Here is a 23,698-nt window from a genome sequence, read left to right as displayed (position 1 = left end):
GTTAATAAGAGAGACTATATCTCTAGGCGTTAGGTTAAGTAGCTCTAGAATTTAGATATAAATTATAGCTTTTAGTCTAATATAATTATCTTAGATAGGCTATATAGTTTCTAGATATACTTTATAAATAGTTATACTACTTTCTTTATATTATAAGTACTATTATAGGTAATAAAGTACTTTATTTTAGTAAGTCTATCTACTATAGCTAAGATAGCGTTAAATTTGCTACTCTTAGGTAAGTGCGTAATAAAGTCTATAGATAGGTCTTACTAAGCTTAGTTAGGTATTAGTAATAGTCTTAGAACCTCTTACTTTACTTCTTATAAAGTAGTTACTTATTTATAAGTATAGTAGTTCTAAGTCTATTATTTAACGTAGTCTAGTATTTCTAGCTAGTAGTACTTCTAAAATAGTACTTTATAGGTCTAGAATTAGCCTATATAGCTAGCTATAGAGCTCTTATAGTATATACGTAGTAGCTTAGTATATAGCTTAGAGTTATTAGACACGTATAAGTAGTCTTAGTAATATAGATAGTCTTTGCGCTCTATATACTTAGTAAGTATAATTCTCTTATAATAGCTTTAACTAGTATAGAAAGCTTCTAGAATAGAATTTAGTTTCTTATTATTTTAGTATTTTTTTATTACTAAGTCTCTTATAGTTAGTAGTAGTAAAGGTATAGTTCTATTAAGTAGTAGTATTAGATAGGCTAGTTTAGTAGTTAGTTCTAGCGCTGCTAGTTCTAGGCTTTTTATAGCTTTAGCGCGCGTAATAGAGAGTAGATAGATAAGGTAGTTAATAGTAAAGTAGACTCTCTTTTTAAGTTTTAGAGACGCTAGCAGTATTAGTAGTATATTTCTAAGGTAAGTAGTAGCTAAAATAGGTATTATAGTAGATATATTTAGTAGAGTTAGAGGCTAGTTAAAGTTCTTCTTTTTTAGTATAACTTAGCTTTAGTACTATAGGCGTTTATCTCTCTTCTTAGGTAGATTCTCTAACCTTCTAGTTAGCGCGTTAGGCTTTACGCCTAGCTTTCTAGAGTAGTATATAATCTAAAAGTTAAAATAGAATAGAAATTTAGACTAGTAAGCCTATTATTAGTTTAGTAGCTTTATAGTAGTAAAGTATTTAAAGTTATAATAGTTTATAATAATTTTAATTAGTAATAGAGTTCTTTTTAGCTTAAGTCTCTATTTCTTAAAGTAGTGTATAATTATAAGTAGTTTCTTATTATAGATCTTATAGTTATACTTTATTATAGAGTACTTCTTAGAAAAGAATGCTATAAGTTATAGTATTCTATTATCTTTATACTAGAATAGTACTTCTATAGAAACGTAGTTAGACGTATCTATTTCTAGAATAATCTCTCTTTTTTAGTTAAATAAGGCTAGAATTAGAGCTTTAGTAAACGTAGTCTTTAGATAGTTAAAAGCCTTCTAGTAGTTATTACTTTAGGTAAAGTTAATACCTTTCTTTATAAGAGTAACTAGTAGAGTAATAATCTTTAAGAAGTCTTAAATAAACTAGTAGTAGAAGTTACTAAATCTAATAAACGCTTATATATTAGTTAGGTAGAATAGAGTATTCTATTCTTAGATTATCTAGATCTTCTTTAGGTCTATATAGATATCTTTACATTTTATAATAATGCTAAGAAATATTATTTTTTTCTTAAAGAATTTATACTTCTAGATCTTAGTATATAACTTAGCTTCTTATAGAGTAGTAAGTACTAGTTATAAGTAGTTCTTATATTCTTCTTAGGTTTAGCTGTAAATTAGAATATTATCTAAGTAAGTAGTATAGAAAATATCTAAGTATTCTCTTAGAGTATTATTAATAAACCTCTAGAAAGTAGCTAGTACTTCTAATAAGCTAAATAGTATTACTAAGCTCTTATATAGGCTAAATTAGGTTTAGAATATAGTTAAATACTTCTAGCTTTTCTTTATACGTATATTATTAAAGGTAGTAATAATATTAATTTTAGAGAAGTACTTTATCTCTTTTAAATTATTTAGACTTTTCTTTATAAGTAGAAGTAAGTAGTAGTCTTTTATAAATATATTATTTAACCTCTAGTAGTCTATATAGAACTAGAGGCCTCTATTAAATTTCTTAATAAATAAAATAAGTAAGGTAGTAAGTAAGAAGCTTAGCTAGATAAACCTCTTTTAGAGATTCTCTTTAAGCTATTCTTTTAAGGCTTTAAGTTCTTTTTAGAATATTAAGTATAGTAGTCTAAAGAGTAGAGTTTTACTCTCTAGTAGATAGATATTATAGTTATATAAGTAGTATAGTAGAAGCTTCTCTACCTTCTTAGGTAAAAAGATATTTTAGAAGTCTCTTATTTTAGATAGTAGTAGAGTCTTAGAGTTTAGTAGTTTAGTTTAGTTAGCTTAGAATAAGTAGAAGTTAATCTATTTAATAGTAACTATAAATATATAGTAGTTCTTTTACGTATATATAGCGTAGGCTTTAAGTAATACTTTTATAATATCTTAGTTCTATAGTAGTTTTAGGTAGTCTAGTAAGTTAATAGAGTAAGACTTAGGTAGAACTTAGTATAGAGTATAGATCTTATTTAGTTTCTCTAAGATATTATAGTATCTCTAGTAGTATTTACTTTTAAATATTAGAGTATAGCTAGTAAAGCTAATTCTTAAGTTATACTATTTTAGCTAAAGTATTCTAAGAATTATAGAGTAGTACGCTAGCTATATTATATTTAGGTAGATAGTTTCTATATAGTCTTCTATTCTTATAGTAGCTTTAACGTAGTGCGTAATAGTACTCTACTCTAATAGGTCTCTATTAAATATTATAATACTAAAGAGATTCTTTAGTTTTTGTAGAGGTAGCTTATAGCTTTTAGTCTAGCTTTAGTCTATAAACTCTTTACTCTCTACACTAGAGTCTATTATTATATATATTAGTATTATCTTCTCTTCTATTCTTAGTAAGATAGGCAAGATTATTATATTAGACTTTTAGTTACTTTTCTTATATACTAAGAGTCTCTTAATAGATACTTTAGAGAGGTAAACTAAGAGCTACTAGCCTTAGTTATATAACTTTAGAGCCTAAATATAACTTAGTTTAGACTTATTCTATTTAATAAGTAGCTTAGGCTAGATAGTAGGCTAGCTATTTAGTAGGTAGAAGAACGTAAGAGGCTAATAGAGTAGGTAATCTAGAGTAAAAATATATAAAAAGACTAGTAAGTAGTAGAGAGACTAGAGAATTAGTAAAGTATAAAGAGATAGGTATTAGATTCTAGGTAGTGCGCTACCTAATAGCTTTTTAAGCTATAGTAAAAATACTTATCTCTCTCTTAGTAGCTATTTAGTATAGAGGTCTTTTATAAGCTAAAATCTATAAGTTTATATATAAGTATAGTATTTAGCGCTGCTAGATAGAGAGAGTTTACTTATCTATTCTATATATCTAGGCTAGAAGTAGGCTTTATAGTAGAGGCGTAGCTTACTAGAAAGGTTCTAATAAGTAAGGCCTAGTAGTTATAGATAACCTACTACTAGTACTATTAGTAATAGTTATTAAGCTTCTATAAGTAGCTAGTATAAGTAAAGAACTTTTAAAATAGAGCTAAGTTATAAAGTAGTATATTTTATAATTTCTAGAATATTTCTTAAAATAGTAAGAGTGTAAGTACGCTTTCTAGTATATCTCTCTCTAGAGCTAGTTACTAGAATTTAGAAAAGTAAGTACTAAAATTAAGATTTTTCTACTATAGTTAGAAGAGCTTATTCTAAGTATTCTAAGTATAATCTAAGTTTCTAAATACCTACTCTAAGTATTTTAGTATTTATAGGTAGTTAATAAACTAAGAAATACTATATTAGATCTTAGGTAGTATTAGCGCGTACGCGCTGCCTATAAGATAGCCTATAATATAAGTTATTTAGTTAGTAGCTAATAGAAAATAGTTAGCGTTTATATTTATTTTACTATATATTTATTAGATAAACTACTAAAAGTTACTATAAGTTCTATTAAACTTCTTTAGGTTAGGTATCTTCTTACTAAAGCTAGTAGTTCTAGAATATAGAGAAGTAGTAGGCGTAGATAGTCTTATTAGGTTATTTATATAAGCTTTAGCTATAGCTTAGAGAGGTAGAGTAGTAGCTTTATAAAGAGTCTATATAGTAAGGCTTATAGTAGTAGTAAGGTAAGACTTTTTAACCTTAAGCTAAGTAATCTACCTCTAGTTAGTAGTAAGTTACTTTTTCTAGTAGTAGATAATTCTATTACGCTTAGTAATAGAGATTTAGAGTTCTTACTTAGTAGCGCGTATATTACTTAAGTAGTCTTTAAGGCTTTATAAGTACTAATAATTATTACGTAAGTATAGTAGCTAAAAATTAGAGTTTCTCTATACTTTAGCTATAAGAGCTTTAGCTAAGTCTAGAGTTATAGAAAGTTTAGAGTAATTTATAGTAGGCTTTATAGAGATAAGTACCTATAAATAGAAGCTACGTAATATTATAGAAGTAGTAGGTAGAGAAAAATAAATATATATAATTAGTATATTTACTATATATTACTAATAGTATAGAGTTAGGCTAAGATAAGAATATAGCTTAAAGAGCTTCTAATAGAACGCGTCTACGTAGGAATTTTAGTATTATAGATTTTAAGTAAGCTAGCTAGCTACCTAAAATCTGTGTAGCTAATTAGAGCACAGCGCAGCTCTTAGCGCTTCTTACTAGCTACTACTATAACAGATATTAGTATTTATAAAATAGTTACTTTACTAGTCTAAATTTTAGAAGCTTTAACTATACTAAAAGTAGTAGCGCTAAGAATTTAAGTCTTAGTCTACCTAACGCCTACACCTCTAAACATAAAATTTTAACTTTTTTAGAAATACATCTTTTTATATACTAGTAATAGACTTTAATCTTTTTAGACTAGCTTCTACTATAGAATTATTAGTTTGCTAATAAATAGAGTAGTAATAAAGAGGAGTAGAGAAGGATAAGAACAATAGCTGTAAAATCTTGCTAGAGCACTATTTCGCTCGCAAAAATTGCTATTAAACAATTATAGTGTAAGAGGAGATATGGGTGTCGCAGTATTATCGCAATCACTAATTTCCCGATAGCACACTTAACCTATCAATAGAACCATCGAATCCACGTATACACACACAGCAGTATCTGATGTTTTTGTGTCCTTCAATTGAACATTCGCACCTATCCTACTCTAGACCCCTCCCTTTTCATCCTTTCCCTTCTACAAGTCCGCGGACACGACATATCTCGTCTCTCATACAAGGGGCACGCATACGCCCCATCGACAACAAGCACAAGACTCCTCTTCTCATCATCATACGCGCGTGACATCCAAGAAACTCGACGCAGACTTTCTAACGTCTAATGTTGGACCGATCTGGGATAAGAAGAACAAAAACCCAAAAACCCCTTCCAATGCTTGCAGGGCCCTGTTCCCGACCAACTATGCCGCCTGAAAAGTGATGGAAAAATTTACATGTATACGGTGAAAGGGTATGCGCTGACCGGTGAGCCCGAACAGGGTGAGGGTCGTGAGGGCGCAGAAAGAAAGTAAGACTGTGTTGGTGGTCGGCGTGGGCGCGGAGAACCATCTAGCTGCGACGGGCGGCTTGTATTAGCAGTACCGTGGGCGGAGTGGATAGACTAGGATAGTAGCAGGCCATGTGATCGAGTACGCGTTTCTCAACAGCTTCATGCTGGATCTTTGGAGGCGTCATCCGGTGGTGGCTCCGTCTTTCCCTCCTCCTGGTTTTGCAAGAGCCGTGCTTGTTCGTCGGGAATATCGCCCTGTTCGTTCTCCTCTCCAGCCATTGGTTCTTCTGATCGCATGATCGCTTCGTCGACCTCTTCCGAAGGGTTGGGCATTGGCGCTTCGCCTGATGGCTTGGTGTCGGCCTCGTCGGCACTGTGTTTGCCACCGTGGAACCAGCCACCCTTCTCCCACTCTCCAGGTTGGTAGAGACAGTCATGGCGAATGTCCGTGTCGACGATAGCAGCCATGAGTTTGTTGAGCCGATCGAACGAGATGGGCTTCAGGATCCATGCATCGAATCCAGCGTCGATGTAGCGTTGGCGGTCGCGTTCGATCAAAGAGGCTGAGACTGCAATGATGGGAACGCGGCCGCAGAGGGCGGCTCGGGCTGAGTAGATATCGGTGTGTAGTTTCTCGAACGATCTTATCATCTTGGTTGAGGTAAGTCCGTCGACGATTGGCATCTTCAATAATGTCAGTAAACGGGGCAGGGCTTCGAGAACACTCTACTAACCTGCATATCCATCAAGACAACATCAATGTCTCGTGAATTGTCGCAGTATGCCGACGAACATTCCTCGCCATTGACGGTAAGATGGACCTCATGTCCAAGCTTTTCTAATCGTTTCTTGACAATCCTACTATTCACCGGGTCGTCTTCCGCAACGAGTACGCGCATGTGATCCGAAGTCAATTTCTCCGGTTCCGCAGACGGTTGTATTGGTGTGTCGCCTTGTACCTCTCCGAGGACACTCCCAGGCTTGGGCCGAGGATCTACCGGACTATCGCCGCCTTCATCAGGCATCTTCAAGGCCGTGATGGGGGCACCGGAGCCAGGTACGGTTTCTTCACCTGGGTGATCGGACTGCATGCTTCTCTGGTGTGGAGGTACAATAGGCTGGCTGCTGATGTATTCAAGGCTCCTAGACCTCATGCGCGCGGCGCCGGGATCAAGACTATTGCGTTTCGTTAAGGTCGGTCTCAGAGAGTGTGCGCTTGGGCTTCCATCGCCTCTGCCGATCATGTGCGGCTCTTGTATCGCGTCGATAAGTCTGTCCACATCACTCCTCTGACTCGACCCGCTCTTGAAGCTGCGTAGACTAGTCTTGCTTGTCAGACTCTCCGCACTAGATCTTCGAATGACCACACCGCTCGCTCCCCCACTCGCCCCACCACTCGTGCTACTCCTTCTCTCGCTATCGGAGGTGTGGCGCGATAGACTTGGGGCGATCAGAGTCCGCTCGCCTTCATCAGTGCCGGGTAGGATGCTCGATAAGGTACTGTCCGGTTGGGGTGTGATGCTACCAGCTGGCGAAGCCTCCGCCGTTGTCACGGCTTCTACCTCGGCATCTGGAAGGTCGAACGGGAATTGTACGACAAACCTCGTGCCTTTGCCCTCTTCGGATCGAAGCCTCAATTGTCCGTTCATATTCCTGATGATGCGGCCAACGACGGCCAGACCGAGACCCAACGTTGACTTCTCATCTTGCTCGGCAATTTGCTTCTTGTCAGGCACCAGCGCATCCTCCAACATGGATGCAGGCTCAGACTGAACTTGCTCCAAGTCATAGAAGAGCTGATCAAGCTTCTTCTGGCTCATGCCCCTACCCGTGTCGGCTACCGCCACCTCAACCTCGACGTGATCTCTCCTGGGCCTTGCTGCAACATAAACCTCCACAGTGACGCTTCCTTGCGTGGTATTCTGTATCGCGTTTGCAGTGATATTGGAAATGGCCTGACGGACTCGCCGTTGATCTCCGATACATAAAGTAGGCAACCCCGGGTGTTCGATAACTTCGTAAGATATGTTCTTCCGTTTGGCGTCGTTCTTGAACATGTCGGTGGCATCCTTGATGGTTTCCCGGAAGTCGAACGACTCGCCCTTAATGAGTGGTCCGCCTTCCTCCGTCTTGGTCAGGTCAAGTAGGTCGTTGATTACGTAGATGAGTGATTTCGATGCCGAGTGCGATCTCGAAAGGTTTTCCCGCGTTTCCGTGTCCAGGGCCCCTTCCAGTGCTATTTCGAGATAGTTGATAATTGCATTCAGTGGTGTGCGAACTTCGTGCGCCGAGTTCGCCAGCAATAACCGGGTCAGCTGACTGCTCTGCAGCGCAGCTTCTTTTTGCCTCCAAACCTCGATGAACTTGCCGTATACCAAGCATAGCACTGAGGCGGTCTCAATCTCTTCTTCCGTCCATTCGCGGCACTTTCCAACGACGGTCTCGGACCAGGTTTTGAAACTCTTTCTTGGCTCCAGGTAACCCTCGGTGCCCTCTTTGATGAACTTTTCGTATGGGTTGCCAGCCCATTTCACCTCCTTCAGCTGTCCTTTCCTGAAGAATACGATAAAGTCCTCGCCATCTACCGACAAGGGGACGATCAGCATGCCTGCTATGACATGGAAACCGGGCGGGTATCGCAGATCGGGGAAGTCCGTGATGATATCTATGGAAGTCATGACCGATTGTATTTTCCTCATCCTGAGATACTCTAACATGGCAAGTGCTTCTTGCGAGTTTTCTAGAACCCCAAGAATCTTCGTCTCGTCACGAATCGAGAGTAAACCAAAGTCGGCATCGAACAGTTTCAAGAGATCATCAGAGGAAGCGATGATGTACCCGGAGGGGTTATGTTGTGTTGGTACAGTATTGATGAGTTTCCTGGCCTGTAGTCTTGACGCATACGATAATCTTTCGATGTTTCTCGATGCTGCATCGCCGACCATGCGACACATCTTTCGAATAGGAAAAGATACGCGCATGCCGCGAGGCCCGTACGAATGGCAGGCAATGAGACCCCACAGCTCACCGAACGCGTTGATGGAGATGGACATTGACGATCTTACGGCCATGTTCGCGAGATATTTGAGATGAATTGGGGACATGGCGCGAAGATACGAGTGCGTGAGGTCGAGAGGGCTTTCCAAATCCTCAGCGGTACGGCAAACGAGCCTTGCGGTTGTTAGGTCTCGATCGTAGAGCATGCGTACCTTGTTTAGCTTGTATAGTTCTCGAGCTTGCTTTGGAATATCGGAAGCAGGAAAGTTCAGCCCCTTGTACAGATCCTTGGTCGCTCGCGGGTCAACAAGTTCGGTAACGACACGGCCGTTGAATGTTTGGTCGAATTGATATATCATGACGCGATGGAAACCAGTTAGTTCCTTGACAACGCCCACAAGAACCTTGAGAAACTTTTCCAATGAAGGTGCCGCAGCCAGCTGTTCTTGCACCTGGGACATGATGTTGAAGACCTCCATCGCAGCAGCTTCACCCTTCCTTTTCCGCGCGCTACGCAGGACTCGTAGGGGTTTGCTCTTGATTTCTGTACTTTCGAGTAGTTCCTCCGCCGTGGGCTGACTGGACAAAGTATCTTCCGGCAGCTCTGGAGTAAGGTCGTTGGGGGGCACCAGCGGATATAGTGGATCTTCTTCAAGCTCGAACTCGCAGATAACGAGCCCAGGATTTGACTCATTGATATGGATGGCGCACCACAGCTTGCGGGTTCGATTGTAGCCTGCCACTTTGATGGACATGGTGAAGACTTCGGGCCCATTGGACGTGACATCGGAGTCCTCGTCTTTGATGAAGTCGATGTGGTCCAAGAGGTTATCGGCTTGCTCTTCAGAGAGGATGTCTGTAAAGCTCTCTAGTGCGAATAGCTCCTTCGGGGTGCGTCCTAATATGCGTTTAGAGTTTTCACTTACAACGCGCACTAGCAGGCTGCCCTCGGGGTCGTCTTGCAGTGCCAGTAGCAGACCGAAGCCTTGCACGGCGCCCGGAAGATGGATGGGCTCATCCTCGCAGCGCTGTAGGGTATCGCCCTCACGGCCTGTTATGACCATGTGTCCTCCCTCAGTCGTGACGTGCTTGAACCGATGTGTTACCAGTCCGCCCATATCCAAGCTGCTGATGCCGCTTCTAGCGGAAGCACCCCCAATTGACGGTGCCCGTTCGGCTCTGGACCCCGGTGACCGACTGCCTTCCTGTGCGCTTCCACCTGACTTTGTTGACGACAGATCATTGAACAAATTTTGGGGTATTTGAGGGGCGGCCCTTCTCGAGCCGTCAGCTCTTTGGGTGGATTGGAAAGACGAGCGCTGCGTATCGGAACCTGAGTCTGCCTTGTTACCCCCGGGGCGCAACCCCCAAGCGCGCTGCGAGCCATGTGAAGCCTGTGACGTAGTCGATCCCTGCGAAGCTCGGCGGGAGTCGCTCGTGAAGCGCGAGTCGTTTGTTCGCGAATATGGGTGGAAGTAATCGCCCTGGGAGTGACCGCCCTTTGGGGTGGGAGTAGGGTCGACGCTGATGGCGCTCCGTATTGGAAAGACACGGTCGGTCGCGGAGGGGCTCATGGCGCCTTCGTTGCTAGGACCACTGTTGGGTGGCAGAGCGAAGTCGGCGGCCTTTGGTGCAGCGTCGGGCGTGGCTGGCTCTTCGGGCACGGGCGACACGGTGGAGAAGTTGAAGCGGCCATCGCTTGGTGTATTTGGACCAAGGTTGGGGGTTTGCTGGGGTGATTGAGACATGGAGCTGTGTGTCGTCGATCAGGCGAGCACGCCGGCGGCAGGGTTAAGAGTGCGCCGACGGCCTGGGTGTTGGTAGGAATAGAGGCACCCGCACACGGTGGGATTGTGCCTTCAGGCGTCCATGGGCGTCTGGTGGTCGCTAACGTGTGGTGTGGACAGTTGCTGTGGTGCTCTCAACCGCAGGCAAGGTCACTTGGCGTTATGCAGGGACCGCGTGAGGGTGGCGAAAGGCGGACAATCCCTAATAGGAGTCTCGTTCGTTTTGCCAGAGGGGAATGGTGGGCGGGCCTAGCAGCCTCATGAAGTTGGCAGAGTTGCTGCTGCTGGGAGATGTGGCGGCGTGCGGAGGGGCGAACGAAATCTGGACCGTCCAGGGCTGTCAAGTGCGAGGCATGCAACGGTTGGAGTGGATGGAAAGCGACAGAAGGACGGACACAGGCAGAGATGCGCAACGACCAGGCTGGCTCCTAGCTGCACTTGTGCAGACACAACGACGGGCAGCGCGTCACCGTCTAGTTGATGAGATAGATGACTGCCATGCGTCGTCTTGAATGGCTTGATGCGCCTCCAGATGTCGATCGCGAACGTCTTGGGTTAAGTCGCTCTATCTCTGCGATCGTCGATCTAAGCTCAGAGCAGGTAGGTTAGGGGCAAGATGCAGGTTAGGCCATGAAAGTTCTTAGCGACCAGAGCATGGATATTCGACACATTTCCATCATCAGCGGCCTCGGACCCACTCGCGCGCGGGAATTGGGGCGGAAGAGGGCTACGTCATCGGTGAGATGGTGGCTTGACGCCGAACGTGCAGTGTGTTTGGTGAGACGCGGCGCATCATTGCGACAGTCATCTGCTTGTTTATTGCCCTCACCACCACAGAGGCGTCGGATAATGACACCCGGGTCTCACAAACATGTCCATGACAGCTGTCAGAGGGCTCAGAGGGCTCCAGACACGCTCGCAGCAAGAGTGGTACGCTGCGTCGCCGGTCCGCGGAACTGTCTGTCCCCAGAATATTGCAGAGTGCCCACGGCAGACAGCCCCGGGGGCAGGATGCGCCGATCTCACGTGATCCATGTCCACTCCGGCCCGTGGCGTGCAAATGTTTCGACGATCAACACGCCAAGCTCTGACGAATTCCTGGACCAACGATGCACCATGGAATTACTTCATGTTTGACGCGTACATGTAACGAGGTCGGGCCTTTGAATGCGGCCGTCACCACCGTTCGCGACAGTATGGCATCAATGGCTTATGCCCCCCAAACGTCCATGCACCCTTCGTGCCTGACACTGTCGTGGCTTGGCAGCTACTGACAGCAACGCTGGTGGGGCAGCGGCCAATCGCGGTCTAACGTAACGGTGAATCGTTGTCTGTAGGCACTCACCGCAACCGACACACTGCCACACGCCACCCCTCAATGTCCTCGCAAACACCCGCGCGAACGCTAAACGTCCTCGTCGCCCTCACTGACCCCTCGGCCTTCCGCTTTGGCTGCTCCATCGTTGCGCGCCTGCATCGCCTCCAGCATGTTTCTCTGAAGATCATCGCATGCAAGGACTTCCCGACCACGACGCACACGACTGTCCCGCCCCAGCTCGAGCCCGTCTGGTACACGTATGACCCCGAGAGCGACACGACGCCCGAGTGGCAACATGCGGACTATCAGGAGACCAACGTGGCAGAGTACTGCTCATGGGCCGACTTGCTCGTCCTCGCACCGCTTGACGCCGAGAATCTCGCCCGTATGCTCCATGGATTCACAACAAACCTGCACCTGAAGATTCTGCGCAGCTGGAATGTGTCGAAGAAGATAATGCTCATACCGGGAATGTCCACGCTGATGTGGGAGAACCCCATGTCGAGGAAGCAGATCAGCAAGATACGGCGGAAGTGGAACTGGATCCGCGTACTCCCTCCGTTCTTGTGGTCTTTTGACCATTCCGGGCGCAAGTACCACCCATGGGTAGAAGGGCACAAGGCTTTCAATGAATCTATACAAACCCAGATCGATTTGATGGCCGTTGGTGATCGCACTATTGCACTACCTATTGCCCATCTCCCAACACTGAAACCTACGCGAAGTAAAGGATCTCGGCTACCGCCAGAGCTCTGGTCCATAATCCTGGAATTCACCAAGGATTGGGAGTTGGCGACTACATTAAATGTCCATACGAACCTGCCTGTACCGAAAGAGTGGCGACAATCGGCGAGCGATGAAGGGCCCAAGACACAGATGCAGAAGATAGAATGGGCGCTTCTTACCTACCCTTATTCAGAGATCAAGGCTGTGTTTGACACTGAGAACCCCACACGCATTTCCCGCGTATGCATCGAACTCATCATGCGCTTTGCTATGGTTCCCGTTCTTGCGCATCTCGAAAAGTTCCACAAGGAGCTCTTCTGGGGCACGTTCGGGCACACCTTCCTACCACACAAAGCCTCTGTATTTGGCAAGACGGAGATTCTCGAGTACTGGCGAACGTCGCCCACCTTCCTTACCAAGGAGTACTCTGCGGAAGCCATTGACAATGCGAGCCGCACCAACTCGGTTCAAGCCCTTGAATGGTGGTACAACTCTGGCCTTTCGCTTAAGTACACAGAAGCCGCGCTTGAGCAAGCTAGTTCTCAAGGTCACATTCACGTACTGAAGTGGTGGAAGGAGCATAGTCGCTATAGGACTGCCCCTTCAGCGCCGTCCTCACCGATTGATGAACAAGCACCCAGCAGACCCCGTCAAGACGACTTACCTCTCAAGGTGGGCAAATCCATCACCTACGCAACACAGTCAGGTTGCCTACCTGCAATCCACTTCTGGGTCGAATCCGGCATTCCCTTCTCGCATGAGGACACTATAGCTAAGATCGCCTCGACTCACGGCCACACACATATCCTAGACTACTGGCGCACCCTTCGCGGCGAGAAAATTCTCTTTGACAACCAGGTTCTCGTAGGACCAACCAAAATGGGCCATGCCGGCGTGCTAGAATGGTGGAAGCGCAGCGGCCTAAAAGTGGAATACAAGACGTGTGATATCGAAGAAGCGTTGGAGGATGGTGTTGAGGGAGCGCGGGGAGATGCCGTGCGAAGATGGTGGGCGTTGAACGGATTAAATCTTGGGGTGGGTACGAGCGAGTGGATGAAGATCAAGGTCCTGGGGTCGTGATGGGGAATCAGGGAGGCGGAGCAGGTGTAGATAGCATCATAGCATTATAGCATAGCAAGCGATTTTTCTGACAACCATCCGACTATTCCCATTGCCAACGGAATTGGCTACTCAATACAGTATGATAGGAATGCCCAGGTGTCGAGTAGTAGTGGGGCTTACGAGGGGCAGGGTCTTCTTACCCGATCCAGGCGGAGCTCGGAAGTCTTGTCGGTGAGAGAGCGGTCGGCCAATAGAGGGACCGCAATTTGACTTTGAGCTTCGCAACGCCTAAACCGAGAAGCTAGCTAATCAACCCGCTACGAGCGTGCACAACTTCTTATCCGCCGTGCTGTTCCCATCTGACACTTCCACGTCAACGCAACCGTCTCCCGTCCAATCCTCTCCTCGCCTCGACGCACGCAAGCACACGCTCAACTCGGTTCTTCTCCGCCTTAAGACCACGTACCCCGAATTTCCTCTTCCACCACCACAATGTCTGCCGACAAGGAATTCACCTACTCCGACGTCTCGGAGCACAACACCAAGAAGGATCTATACATCGTCGTCCACGACAAAGTCTACAACGCATCGAGCTTCGTAGACGAGCACCCGTACGTTTCGCTGCTCCTGCACCTGCCCGCCGCGCAATGCACCGCACCTCGGCAGCATTCGCATACTCATACTTGTTATGGCGAAAAGCCCCGCCTTCACATGTGTCGGGTCAATGGTCACAGCAACGGTTGCTAACATGTGTATACAGAGGTGGTGAGGAGGTTCTTCTCGATGTTGGAGGCCAGGACTCAACAGAAGCCTTTGAGGATGTTGGGCACTCGGATGAGGCCCGTGAGATTCTTGATGGGCTGCTTGTTGGAAACTTGAAGCGTCAGGTACGGCACTCTCCTCTCCTCAATTCCGCATATATAACCCGACTCCCACTTCCTCCCTTCCTTCACACAAAACAACATCCCCCGACACACCACACATCTGTTTCCCGCCTGCGACCCCAGCTCCCGCGCCCAGCTACCGGTCCTCGGGTCAAGGAACTTCTTCGGAACGATTCCGCCCACCATGCACGGAAACGAAACAACCCGTTCTCCGTATCCACAAAACAGAATAGCGATGCTAACGAGTGATATAGGAGGGCGACCCAAAGCCCAAGAGCTACGCGCAACCCGGTACAACCGCTACCACCACCGACGGCGCATCCACCGGTGTCGGTCTCTACGCTATCATCTTGCTTGGTGGTGCGCTTGCATTCGCGGCCTACACCATGATGAACAAGCAGTCTTCTGAGTAGGACTGTTCACGTAGAGAAAGCATACAACACAGACATACCCTTGATTAGAGTCTCGATTCTGATTCGGAGGAGGAAGAGTCCCGCCTGGACAAGACAACGGGGCTGGCATATCATGTAGGGGCGGTACCATGTGGAGTTTGCACATGGAGGAGTATATTCATATGGCGTAGGTTGCGTCTGGGCTTTATCACGCCGCGGACGAGCTATTGGAATAGATCGATTTGACTTTCTTCAGTCTGGTCTCTACGCATGCTCTGACAGCCCACAATGCAACAATGCAGGACTCTTCCTTCTTCTACACGCTTCCAAGTGCTTGCCTGTGTAGGGTCACACTCACTGATCCCAATTGCGCAGGTAAGAGATGGATGTAAAAACAGATATTGATACTGAAGTTTTTTGGTTTATCTCCGTTGCAAAGCCAATGTGAGGCAGAGGCCTCGAGGTTCTTAAAGGAAGGTCTTATCGTCAAAGCCGTAAGCTTGGGTAGAAAGTTTCTTGTAGACGGAACGACTTTATATGTCCTTGTAAGAAACAGGAGAGCCCATGAACAAAATCACCACTTCCTATCACAGCTTCAACACATATTTTACACTTTGATAAGGGTATCATTCAACTCCCAAGTATACGTCTCCATCTCCATCTCCATCTCCATCCATCTCCATCCCTCCCACCCAATCCATCCACTTTCCCAAACCCTACATATTCCTAAAAACATTGTTACTAGCATTCCTCCTCCCGCCCTCCTTCCTCCGATCATGCCTCTGCCCCTCCTGCTCGGGCCTCTTCCTCTGCTTCTTCTCCGGCGCAAACGTAATCTCGCGCTCACCCACCACCGTCGTGTTACTCGCCGACTTGGCCGGTTTCCTATCCTTAAGCTTACTAACACGCGAACCAAACGTCTTGTCCTTCGCCATCGCAGACGACCCCGATTTCCGTTGGTTTGATGACGAGACGACCATTTCGGGGCCAGCGCGTTGAGAGCGGTGCCCCGCTTTGCGGTAGGCACTGGATGAAATACGCGAGTTGTCTTGTTTTTCCTTCTGCTGTTGTGGTTTCTTCGCAGGACGCACGGCGTCCTTTTCGTCGTCTGAAGAGTCGGAGTCGGAGGAGCCTTTTCTTGATTCGAGGTCTTCTTGCTCGGCGGCGGTAAGGCCCTTGGGGATCTTGGTGCTGGGGTTGAGCTGCTGGAACTCGCGGGTTTGCTCGTCGATTTCGAATTCGGGGTCTTCGAACATTTTGGCAAAACGAGGGTCGTTGAGGACGCCGTCGGCGGGTTTGGTGGGCTCGGAGACGGCGGGCGCGGTGCTGGTGGTGGCGTCGAGCATGTCGTCGTCGCCGCCTTGTTTGAGGACGCGCTTGGCTTGTCGGCGCGCTTGCTCTTCTTGCTTTTCCAGCATCTTTTCTGCGAGCTTTCGGTTGACCTTGACGGCCACCTTTTTGTTGCCGCGGATTCGCGACTCGCGCTCTTTGCTGATCTTCTCGGCGATGCTCTTGGCGCGCTGTTCTTGCCAGAGGTCTGGGTTTGAGATGAGGCGCGCTTCTTCGTACAGCTTCTGGGCGACGAAGAATCCGTGCATGTAGGGTCGGAGTAGGCTTGTGGTTCCCACGAGATGGTCCAGGGAAAGCTGCTTCAGCTGCTCGTGTGTCAGGAACTTGAAGTTGTCGTATACATCTCCAGATGCGCCCTTGCCGAAAGCGTTGGGGTCGTTGGGGTCTTCGGCCATTTCTTCCACAATGTTGTCGAGGAAGGAGCACCATCTTGGCGCTGGACCAAGCTGTGGAATGAAGAAGGAGTGTTGTTGCCTGCCCTCGTTTGCTGTCAGCAACATGCCAGTCTTTGGGACCCATTCGACGTGGTTGAGGTCTACTGATGGTTCCACGGAAGTCCATGGTGTGCCGTCCTTTGGATCCCAGATCTTGATAACCCTCTTGTCTGCGGTCAGAATCTTGGGCTCGGCGGTTTGCGCGCCGTCGAGGTAGATGATGTTCTTTATCGGGTAGCCGTATCCTTGGTCTTTTCGCAGAAGTGGTTTCGGTGATCGAAGATCATAGAGCTGCACAATGCCGTTAGAGTCTCCCACGGCAACTTCCAGTCCTGACGATGGGAAGGTCAACGCTGTGATTTCCGACTTTCCCTCAAACGCATCTGGGGGCGCCGACAGAACGCCCACTCTGTTTCTTGATCGTGAGTCCCAGTACTCGACTGTGCCAATAGAGGTACCAAAGGCGAGGAGGCCATGCGAATGTTCGGCGATAGCACCAGTGTTCACTGCGCCCGCACCAATGCCACCCTGGAGAGCGCCGCCGCCGACTGTCGTCACATCGTCACCACCCACGTCAATCTCGTAGCTCCTCATGAAGCGCCCGACTTCAAGGTTCAGTCTGAAGGCCTCGCCCATGCCGTCCGCGTTGACACCGACCGCGGGCACCAGGCACTCTGCTGATCTCCGGTCGTAGATAAGATCGCGACCGTAACGTGGTATGCGACTCGCATAGTGGAGGCCTCCACCGGTGTGGAATTCTATACATCGATCTTGCTGGAGATGTACGCTCTTTTTGGCGTCGGAAGAGAGGAGGTGGAAGGTTTGGTTCTGCGGAAGTCAGTATATCTTGCGGGTGGATAATAAGAACGGAAAGAGCGTACAAGAGTGTTGGTGTGTCTTGCAAACGACAGCGACAAATGGGGAAGGTAGTGGACGTGTATTTGGGGCTTGTAAGTGCCCGTGCTCATGACCCAGTCGCCATCCTCGCTCACACGCACACACTGGCTGGCTTCCTCAAACTCGAAATCTTGCAGCAGGTCGACGCGGTTGGCGAATTCGGGGTCGTTCTTCAGACTGCGCTTTCTTTTCCGGATAAGCCACTCGGGCAGCGGGCGCGCCTCGCTGCCACTGATGGTGTATACCGGAACGGCGCCCGAGGAAATCTTCATGGTGGCGTGGTGAGGTAATGCGACAGAGCGGCGGCAGAGAACGTTTGGAAGTTCGCGATGAAAAAAGAGTGGAGCCGTTAGTACTAAGCGCAACTCCGGGCGTGCACCCGGGCGACATGGATGTGTGGGCTAGCGACCGCGAGCCAGCCGCCGTCGACTGGGCTGCCTCTTCCGCGTAGCTGACATCGCATGCACATGCTTTTTCGCTGCCGGGTCCAGTCGCTCTGTCCCTCAAGTGCTTGTACTGCCCGCCCTGTACCACGTCGTTGCAATCGGGAGGCGCCGAACGCTGCATCCGGCTCTCTCCCCGTGTTCGGAGCCATGATCACTTCTCCTACGCGTCTAGATCATGCCGATACACTGACCCTCGACCCTCGACGCCCCGCCCACACCACTCCTCCATCGCTTTGATAGACACTGTCGCGCGTGACGCGCTGGGCGGACCGCAGCGGAGTTGATGGAAAAAGTGTACAGCGCAGTCTTGGGAGTGAAAATACGCCGCGCATACCACCTGAATGTCCCTTAACAAGGAGCCATCTCTCTAATGGAATTTCTCAAAACCTGTACTACGAATGCGCAAGCTATAGTACGTCGGAGCCTCTTTGTACGCGATGGCACGCTGACAATATACAGGGAGACTTTGAGGCTGTCGCATATCACGCCTTCTCAATCACCCGCACCACCACCCCCACCTCCTCGAGCACGCGAGACTGGAATGTTTCCGACGACATACGCGCAGTCGAAGCCGAGCTGCGACAGGAACTGCACCTTGTTGCGCAGGATGCATCGCGACCGTGGCTATGGCTGTTCAAGCCCACGGCCGTCGATAAGATAGAGCCGAGCGTCGACCTCCCAGAGCTCGACGGCTATCGCCTGCACAGTATGTCGCTCTCGCACCTTCCCGAAATTACGACTGACACGTGCTAGGCGAGCAGACAGGATGCACCAAAGCCATCGATCTAGCGCGGCCTCCCATGCGCCCGGGCAACCCCAACACCACCGCGGCTTCGAACAATTCCCCATCGGCAACCGCACCACAAAGGGGCCTGCCTGCTGGCAGCGCGAGATCGTCACAGGGCAACAGCCAGGCCACGGCATCTGATGCCCCTGCGCCGCCCGATTGCTTCACAGTCTATGAGCTTTTCACATCATCCGTCATTGCTCTCATCTCGTTCAACATCGTCAAAGATTGCAATGTGACTGCCTTGAACTTCCGCACGTTTGTTTCCAAGGCCTACAAGCAGATAGACGATGAGGAAGATGAGTTTGAACCACCAGACTGCGTACATCGCATAACAAGCATCAATGTACATTGGGCCAGCTCGGGCACGCTCCTCGTGTCGACTTTCACTGACCAAAAGACTGATATTCGTTGCGTCGCCGACGTGTCCACGCAAGCTGGAGAGCAGTCTCTTGTTGGTAGATGCATCCGAGTGGCTCCGAATGGCCTGCTTGCCACAATAACGAGCCTCGAAGATCCACTAGACTCCCTCGTAGAAGAGATAAGCCTCCGTCATAGGAAACGCACTAGACTCACCACCTTAGAGCAAAGCATTGAGAACTGGAAGTCGAGTGTCAAGCGTTGGCTGGGCTGGAAGGGCTTCACTTTGCCTGACCTTGACAAGAAAAGCGCATGGGTTAGAATACGCATGACCTCAGTTAACAATCCTCTAATTTCGAGCCCGGCTCTAGCAGGTCAGGATCGAGACGTCCTCTGGCCCAGAGCACTGTGCTTCTTTCACGGCACAGAAGAGCACGAGGTGACGTCTGCGGAGCCGGCAGCTGGAGGCCACAGTATGCTGAGATGGTACGAAACGCCAGAATCAATGGGCTTCAAGGACCCACTTGATGCCGCACAAGAGTGGTTCCTAGGGAAGCCAGATCGTGACAAGATTCTGGAAGCGAGACGCAAAGCGAAGAAGGCTGAAGAGGACGCTGCCCGTCTTAAGGATGAACAACAGAACCTGATCGCGTCATCACCTGTAAACGCTCGTGGTGCCTATGGGGACCTGCATCCTGCAGGTGGTGTCTACCCCACACCCCCGGATGGGGTTGTTCCCGGAACTGCAGTCTCCCATAGCGACACACCGAGCGTGTCTGGCACGGTCTCTAACGTCATCCTGGCACCCGGAGGCAACAACCCTGCCATCAATCTCTCCGCTCCACAAGACGACACCAAGATGGAAGATCAACAAATGCCTTTGACTTCACCCGTCGCACCTGCGCCAGACAACTTCAACAACTCCGGTGGAAACGATGATCTCTTTGGCGACGACATAGACGAAGATGGATATGGAGGGGATCGCATCAACGACACGGATTTCGACTTCTTCGATGGACCTGACGATAATGACATTGACATGATGGACGCACCTCAGCTGCCGGATACAAGTGTAGCACCTTCCAACACACAACAAAAACTCGAGTCTCAAGTCGCTGTCGAACCCAAGACCGAAGAAGACACATCCGACCCCTTCGCTGCACTCGAAAGTGCGTTGGACACGGCTTCTGAGCCTCCCGTGGACATGAAGAAAGAAGACAAAGGCAAACAGCCCATGGCCGCGGAAGTGCCCCCAAACGAAAGCCATGACCCGTCGGATGAGAAAATTGCTGTACCAACGCCTAGAGCGAAAGTGTCATTCTCCAAGGAGCCAACCCCACCACTAAGCCCGACCGCTGTTACCAAGGCACTACAGCCATCTCCTCCGAACAAGAAGGCATCCCGTACTCGATCGAATCAACCCATGGATACCCCACACGACACACACTTCAGCCCAGTGGCTTTCAGTCGCAAGATGAGCATGTCTGACGCAAAGTATCAGGATGGACGATTCAGTACGCATCACTCTATTGAAAATGGTCGTAACAGTCTCTCCAGCCCTAGTCCTGGTGCTGGGGCCACCGTCACCCAAACAAAAAGTCTGAGAGACATACCTCTACTTTCGAAGCTTCGTATCACTGTAGGGGCCGCGTCTACGCATCAGATACCAGAAATAGCATCTCTGGCTCGAGCAGCTAGCGAAGACTCAGACTCCAGTGAGACGTCAGACGAATCCGATGAAGACTCTGGAGAAGATGAGGAAGTAGAAGCGACGCCCACAGCTACCATAGGCGGACTAGTCATGCCTGCGAAGAGGAAGTTACAGAGCGAGGGCAACGCCACGCCGCTCTCGGTGACGTCGTTCGCGGACTCGATGGGAGGCGATTGGCAAGATTTACACGGTCTTCAACTTGATGAGTCAAACCTGAACAATTTCGAGCCAAGCTTATGGGATTGGTCTTTGGTTCATTTCCCGTCTCCAGTGGAACGACACTTAGCTGGCGCGCGCTACAGTCTACCTACCCTACAGACAACCCCAGCGCAAATGCCCGACACTCCCACCTCTCAGCCTGAGATGAGTTACGAAGTATCAGAAGAGAAGCCTTTGAGTGCTAAGGACAGCATCTCAATTACGCAGATTGTAACAGACCAGATTGTGTCTACAACTCTGGATCTGTTGGGAGAGGATGTACCTTTCGAAAAGGAACCCGGAAGTGATGAGATGACAGAGACGCGCTGGCAGGCTGTCATCAAGGAGCTCTTCCCAGCGGCCGAGGATTGTGACCTACCTACACTTGCAGGCGTGCACGAGGTCTTCCAGGACTATGCTGCCCTGGCAAAAGCGCAGCAGAGGCCACCTGCACGCAAGAGTGATGGCCCGGCAGTTACCGGGAGTCACATGTACCAGATCAACGCACCCTTCTTGAGGGTACGCCGTGCGGAGACGCATTGGGATTTGCTTCCACCAGCAGTAGCGTTCTGGGAGCCCTTGGGATTATCACCCATCAGTCCTCCCAAGAATGTCGTTACATTCTGCGTATACCCTCATAGCGATGCTCTACGACCATGCCTTGAGAATTTCCTGCTCAACCTTCAGCTTGCTTACGACAGCTGCAAGCTCGGTTCACACTCTCGCGTCGAGACCGTCGTCGAGTTTGAAGGGGGTCTTGTGCCTGTGAGGGCCAGCTCGTCCATCACACCGTCAGAGACATTCAAGCTCCTCAGAGAGACCTGCGTCCAGCTCGGAAAGCTTCTCGCCATACAGCATGCAAAGATACGGGAGCAACAGGATTCAAAGATCGATGCATTCGTCATTTACATGATTGATCCTTTCGGTGGTCCGTCTGCGCTCTGGGAACTGTGCTCGGCCTTCTGGGCGCTATTTCAAGCTTACGGTCAAGGAACACCAGGACGTCCAGATCAGCCCCAGAAGCCGGATCTGGTGCTTCAGGTCATACCTATCAAGTACATCGCTTCGTTTGACGCCCCTGTCATCCTGGATCCCGCTACTTACTTCAGCCTTGCACGAGAGGTCTACGATCGATGCCCGCCGAGTGCACCTAATAGCGACAAAACATCTCTCAGCATATATGCGGCACCTGCTTTCCATCTCGAGGAGACGCTTCCACGAAACATACCCTTCAAGCTTATCCCCGAGCCAGCGCAGGACCTGCTTCGAGAAAATACCTATATGCATCTTGCGTACGCGATCAGTCTCGATGGCACATGGGTGACAGCTGCTTGGACCGACAGCTGCGGCAAGTCTCAAGCCGTTGTCTCGTACCATCTAGGCACACGTGTGTTCAGGGAAGTCGCAAAAGAGATTTGGCAAACGACTATCGAGATCTTACAATCACGACGAGTCAACTGGCGCGTTTGCATTGCCAAAGCCGGAGTCCTGGAAAGGGAGGAACTGGAGACATGGGTCTACCTCATTTCGTGTCCGACACAGATCAATGTGTTCGTCACATTACTCACAGCAGTAGATGCAGATCCACCGTACAAGTTCATACCCACCATGGCTGCTCCAAGCACAACCACCGGCGGCGGTGCAAGCCCTTTAGACTCCACGTCCCAAGCAGGAGTCTCCCCCTCCGATCCAGGACCAGGTCTAACACCCGCTGCAACACCCTCAGCCGACCCCTCCGCCACGGACCCAACAGCAGATCCAGAAGCCAGGTTAGTCGACGTGACAGACGAAACCTGGGGCGTAATCCTCGCCCACCGCCTCCACAACACCCACTCCACAACGCAATTCAGCCCCGCCCTCATCTCGGGCCTCCTCGTCAAACGCGGCGAAACCCACCAAACAACCAACAGCACCTCGCACCCCATCCCCGACCCAGAACCCGGTCCCATCGTCATAGCCGTAAACTTCCTCTGGATCGGCGCCGTAGGCTCTACCCGCGCTGCCTCCTCCCCCTTCCCACCCTCTTCCAGTAGCACCAGCACCAGCAGTGGTAGTAGTTCCGCCTCCTCCGACCTACCCAGCCCAGGTGGTGCTGGCTTGCCTAATCCTTACGCTAGTAATCCGGGTACGCCGCAGAGTCCGGGGCCGGGTCAGGATTCTGCTCAAAGGAGTACAACGAGTCTTATGTGGACGCCTACGCCGCAGACGAGGACGACGGCTGAGGGGTTGTTGAAGGAGGTGCTGGGGCAGTTTAGGGCGTTGGGCGTTTTGGCGAAGTTGAGGGGGATGCGCGGGACGAGGAATGGGGCGGTGCCTTGGCATGTTGTTGCTGCTAAGAGGGGGGTTGAGGGGTTGGGGAGGATTGGTGGGGCGGTTTAACGGTTTTTGGGAAGTGTTTTCTTCAAGGTGTTTAGGAAGGATTTTGGAACATTGTGGTTGATATATGGCGTTTCTTGGTTTTCTGGGATGTGTATTGTCTATCGTCTATGAAGGGACGATGTTATCCGTCATATTTTGTTTCGCAATGTTGTCACGTTTTAGCATCATGCCGATTTGGTTTAATTTAATGTAGTCATAATCATTTCAAATCCGGTTTATCATCGTAGTCTTCGAAAGTACTAAAACACCCACGTTCTTTGCCCCATGTCTTCTTTCGCTTCTACCTACTGCTGGAATCCGTGTTCGCGAAGGGATCGTCTTCCTCCCTCCTACTGGACCATGAGCTGAAGTATCACCCTGTTGTTTGATAATCTCGAAAAGGGTATCTAGCCTA

General features: G+C 48.6%; 5 protein-coding genes across 5 annotated transcripts; 3 read left to right on the top strand and 2 right to left on the bottom strand.

The window, feature by feature from the left end:
- Positions 1-5,735: 5,735 nt before the first annotated feature.
- On the bottom strand, positions 5,736-10,321 carry J4E93_007135 (uncharacterized protein; the record flags this gene model as incomplete). The annotated part of the gene is made up of 2 exons (XM_049345045.1): positions 5,736-6,260; positions 6,311-10,321. The coding sequence occupies 2 exons, from the start codon at positions 10,319-10,321 to the stop codon at positions 5,736-5,738; spliced, it is 4,536 nt and encodes a 1,511-aa protein (XP_049197970.1).
- Positions 10,322-11,738: 1,417 nt separating this feature from the next.
- On the top strand, positions 11,739-13,484 carry J4E93_007134 (uncharacterized protein; the record flags this gene model as incomplete). The annotated part of the gene is made up of 1 exon (XM_049345044.1): positions 11,739-13,484. The coding sequence occupies one exon, from the start codon at positions 11,739-11,741 to the stop codon at positions 13,482-13,484; it is 1,746 nt and encodes a 581-aa protein (XP_049197969.1).
- A 474-nt stretch (positions 13,485-13,958) lies between these two features.
- Positions 13,959-14,763, top strand: J4E93_007133 (uncharacterized protein; the record flags this gene model as incomplete). Its single annotated transcript, XM_049345043.1, has 3 exons — positions 13,959-14,077; positions 14,227-14,353; positions 14,605-14,763. 3 exons carry the CDS (start codon positions 13,959-13,961, stop codon positions 14,761-14,763), a joined length of 405 nt encoding a protein of 134 aa, XP_049197968.1.
- Positions 14,764-15,458: 695 nt separating this feature from the next.
- On the bottom strand, positions 15,459-17,695 carry J4E93_007132 (uncharacterized protein; the record flags this gene model as incomplete). The annotated part of the gene is made up of 2 exons (XM_049345042.1): positions 15,459-17,354; positions 17,408-17,695. The coding sequence occupies 2 exons, from the start codon at positions 17,693-17,695 to the stop codon at positions 15,459-15,461; spliced, it is 2,184 nt and encodes a 727-aa protein (XP_049197967.1).
- Positions 17,696-18,239: 544 nt separating this feature from the next.
- Positions 18,240-23,304, top strand: J4E93_007131 (uncharacterized protein; the record flags this gene model as incomplete). The annotated part of the gene is made up of 3 exons (XM_049345041.1): positions 18,240-18,281; positions 18,329-18,575; positions 18,623-23,304. 3 exons carry the CDS (start codon positions 18,240-18,242, stop codon positions 23,302-23,304), a joined length of 4,971 nt encoding a protein of 1,656 aa, XP_049197966.1.
- Between the last annotated feature and the right edge of the window lie 394 nt (positions 23,305-23,698).

The sequence above is a fragment of the Alternaria ventricosa genome, assembly GCF_023758065.1.
Source record: "Alternaria ventricosa strain BMP 2768 chromosome Unknown scaffold_12, whole genome shotgun sequence".
In the NCBI taxonomy this organism is placed as follows: Eukaryota; Fungi; Ascomycota; class Dothideomycetes; order Pleosporales; family Pleosporaceae; genus Alternaria; species Alternaria ventricosa.
This window is presented reverse-complemented; position numbering and strand designations above follow the sequence as displayed.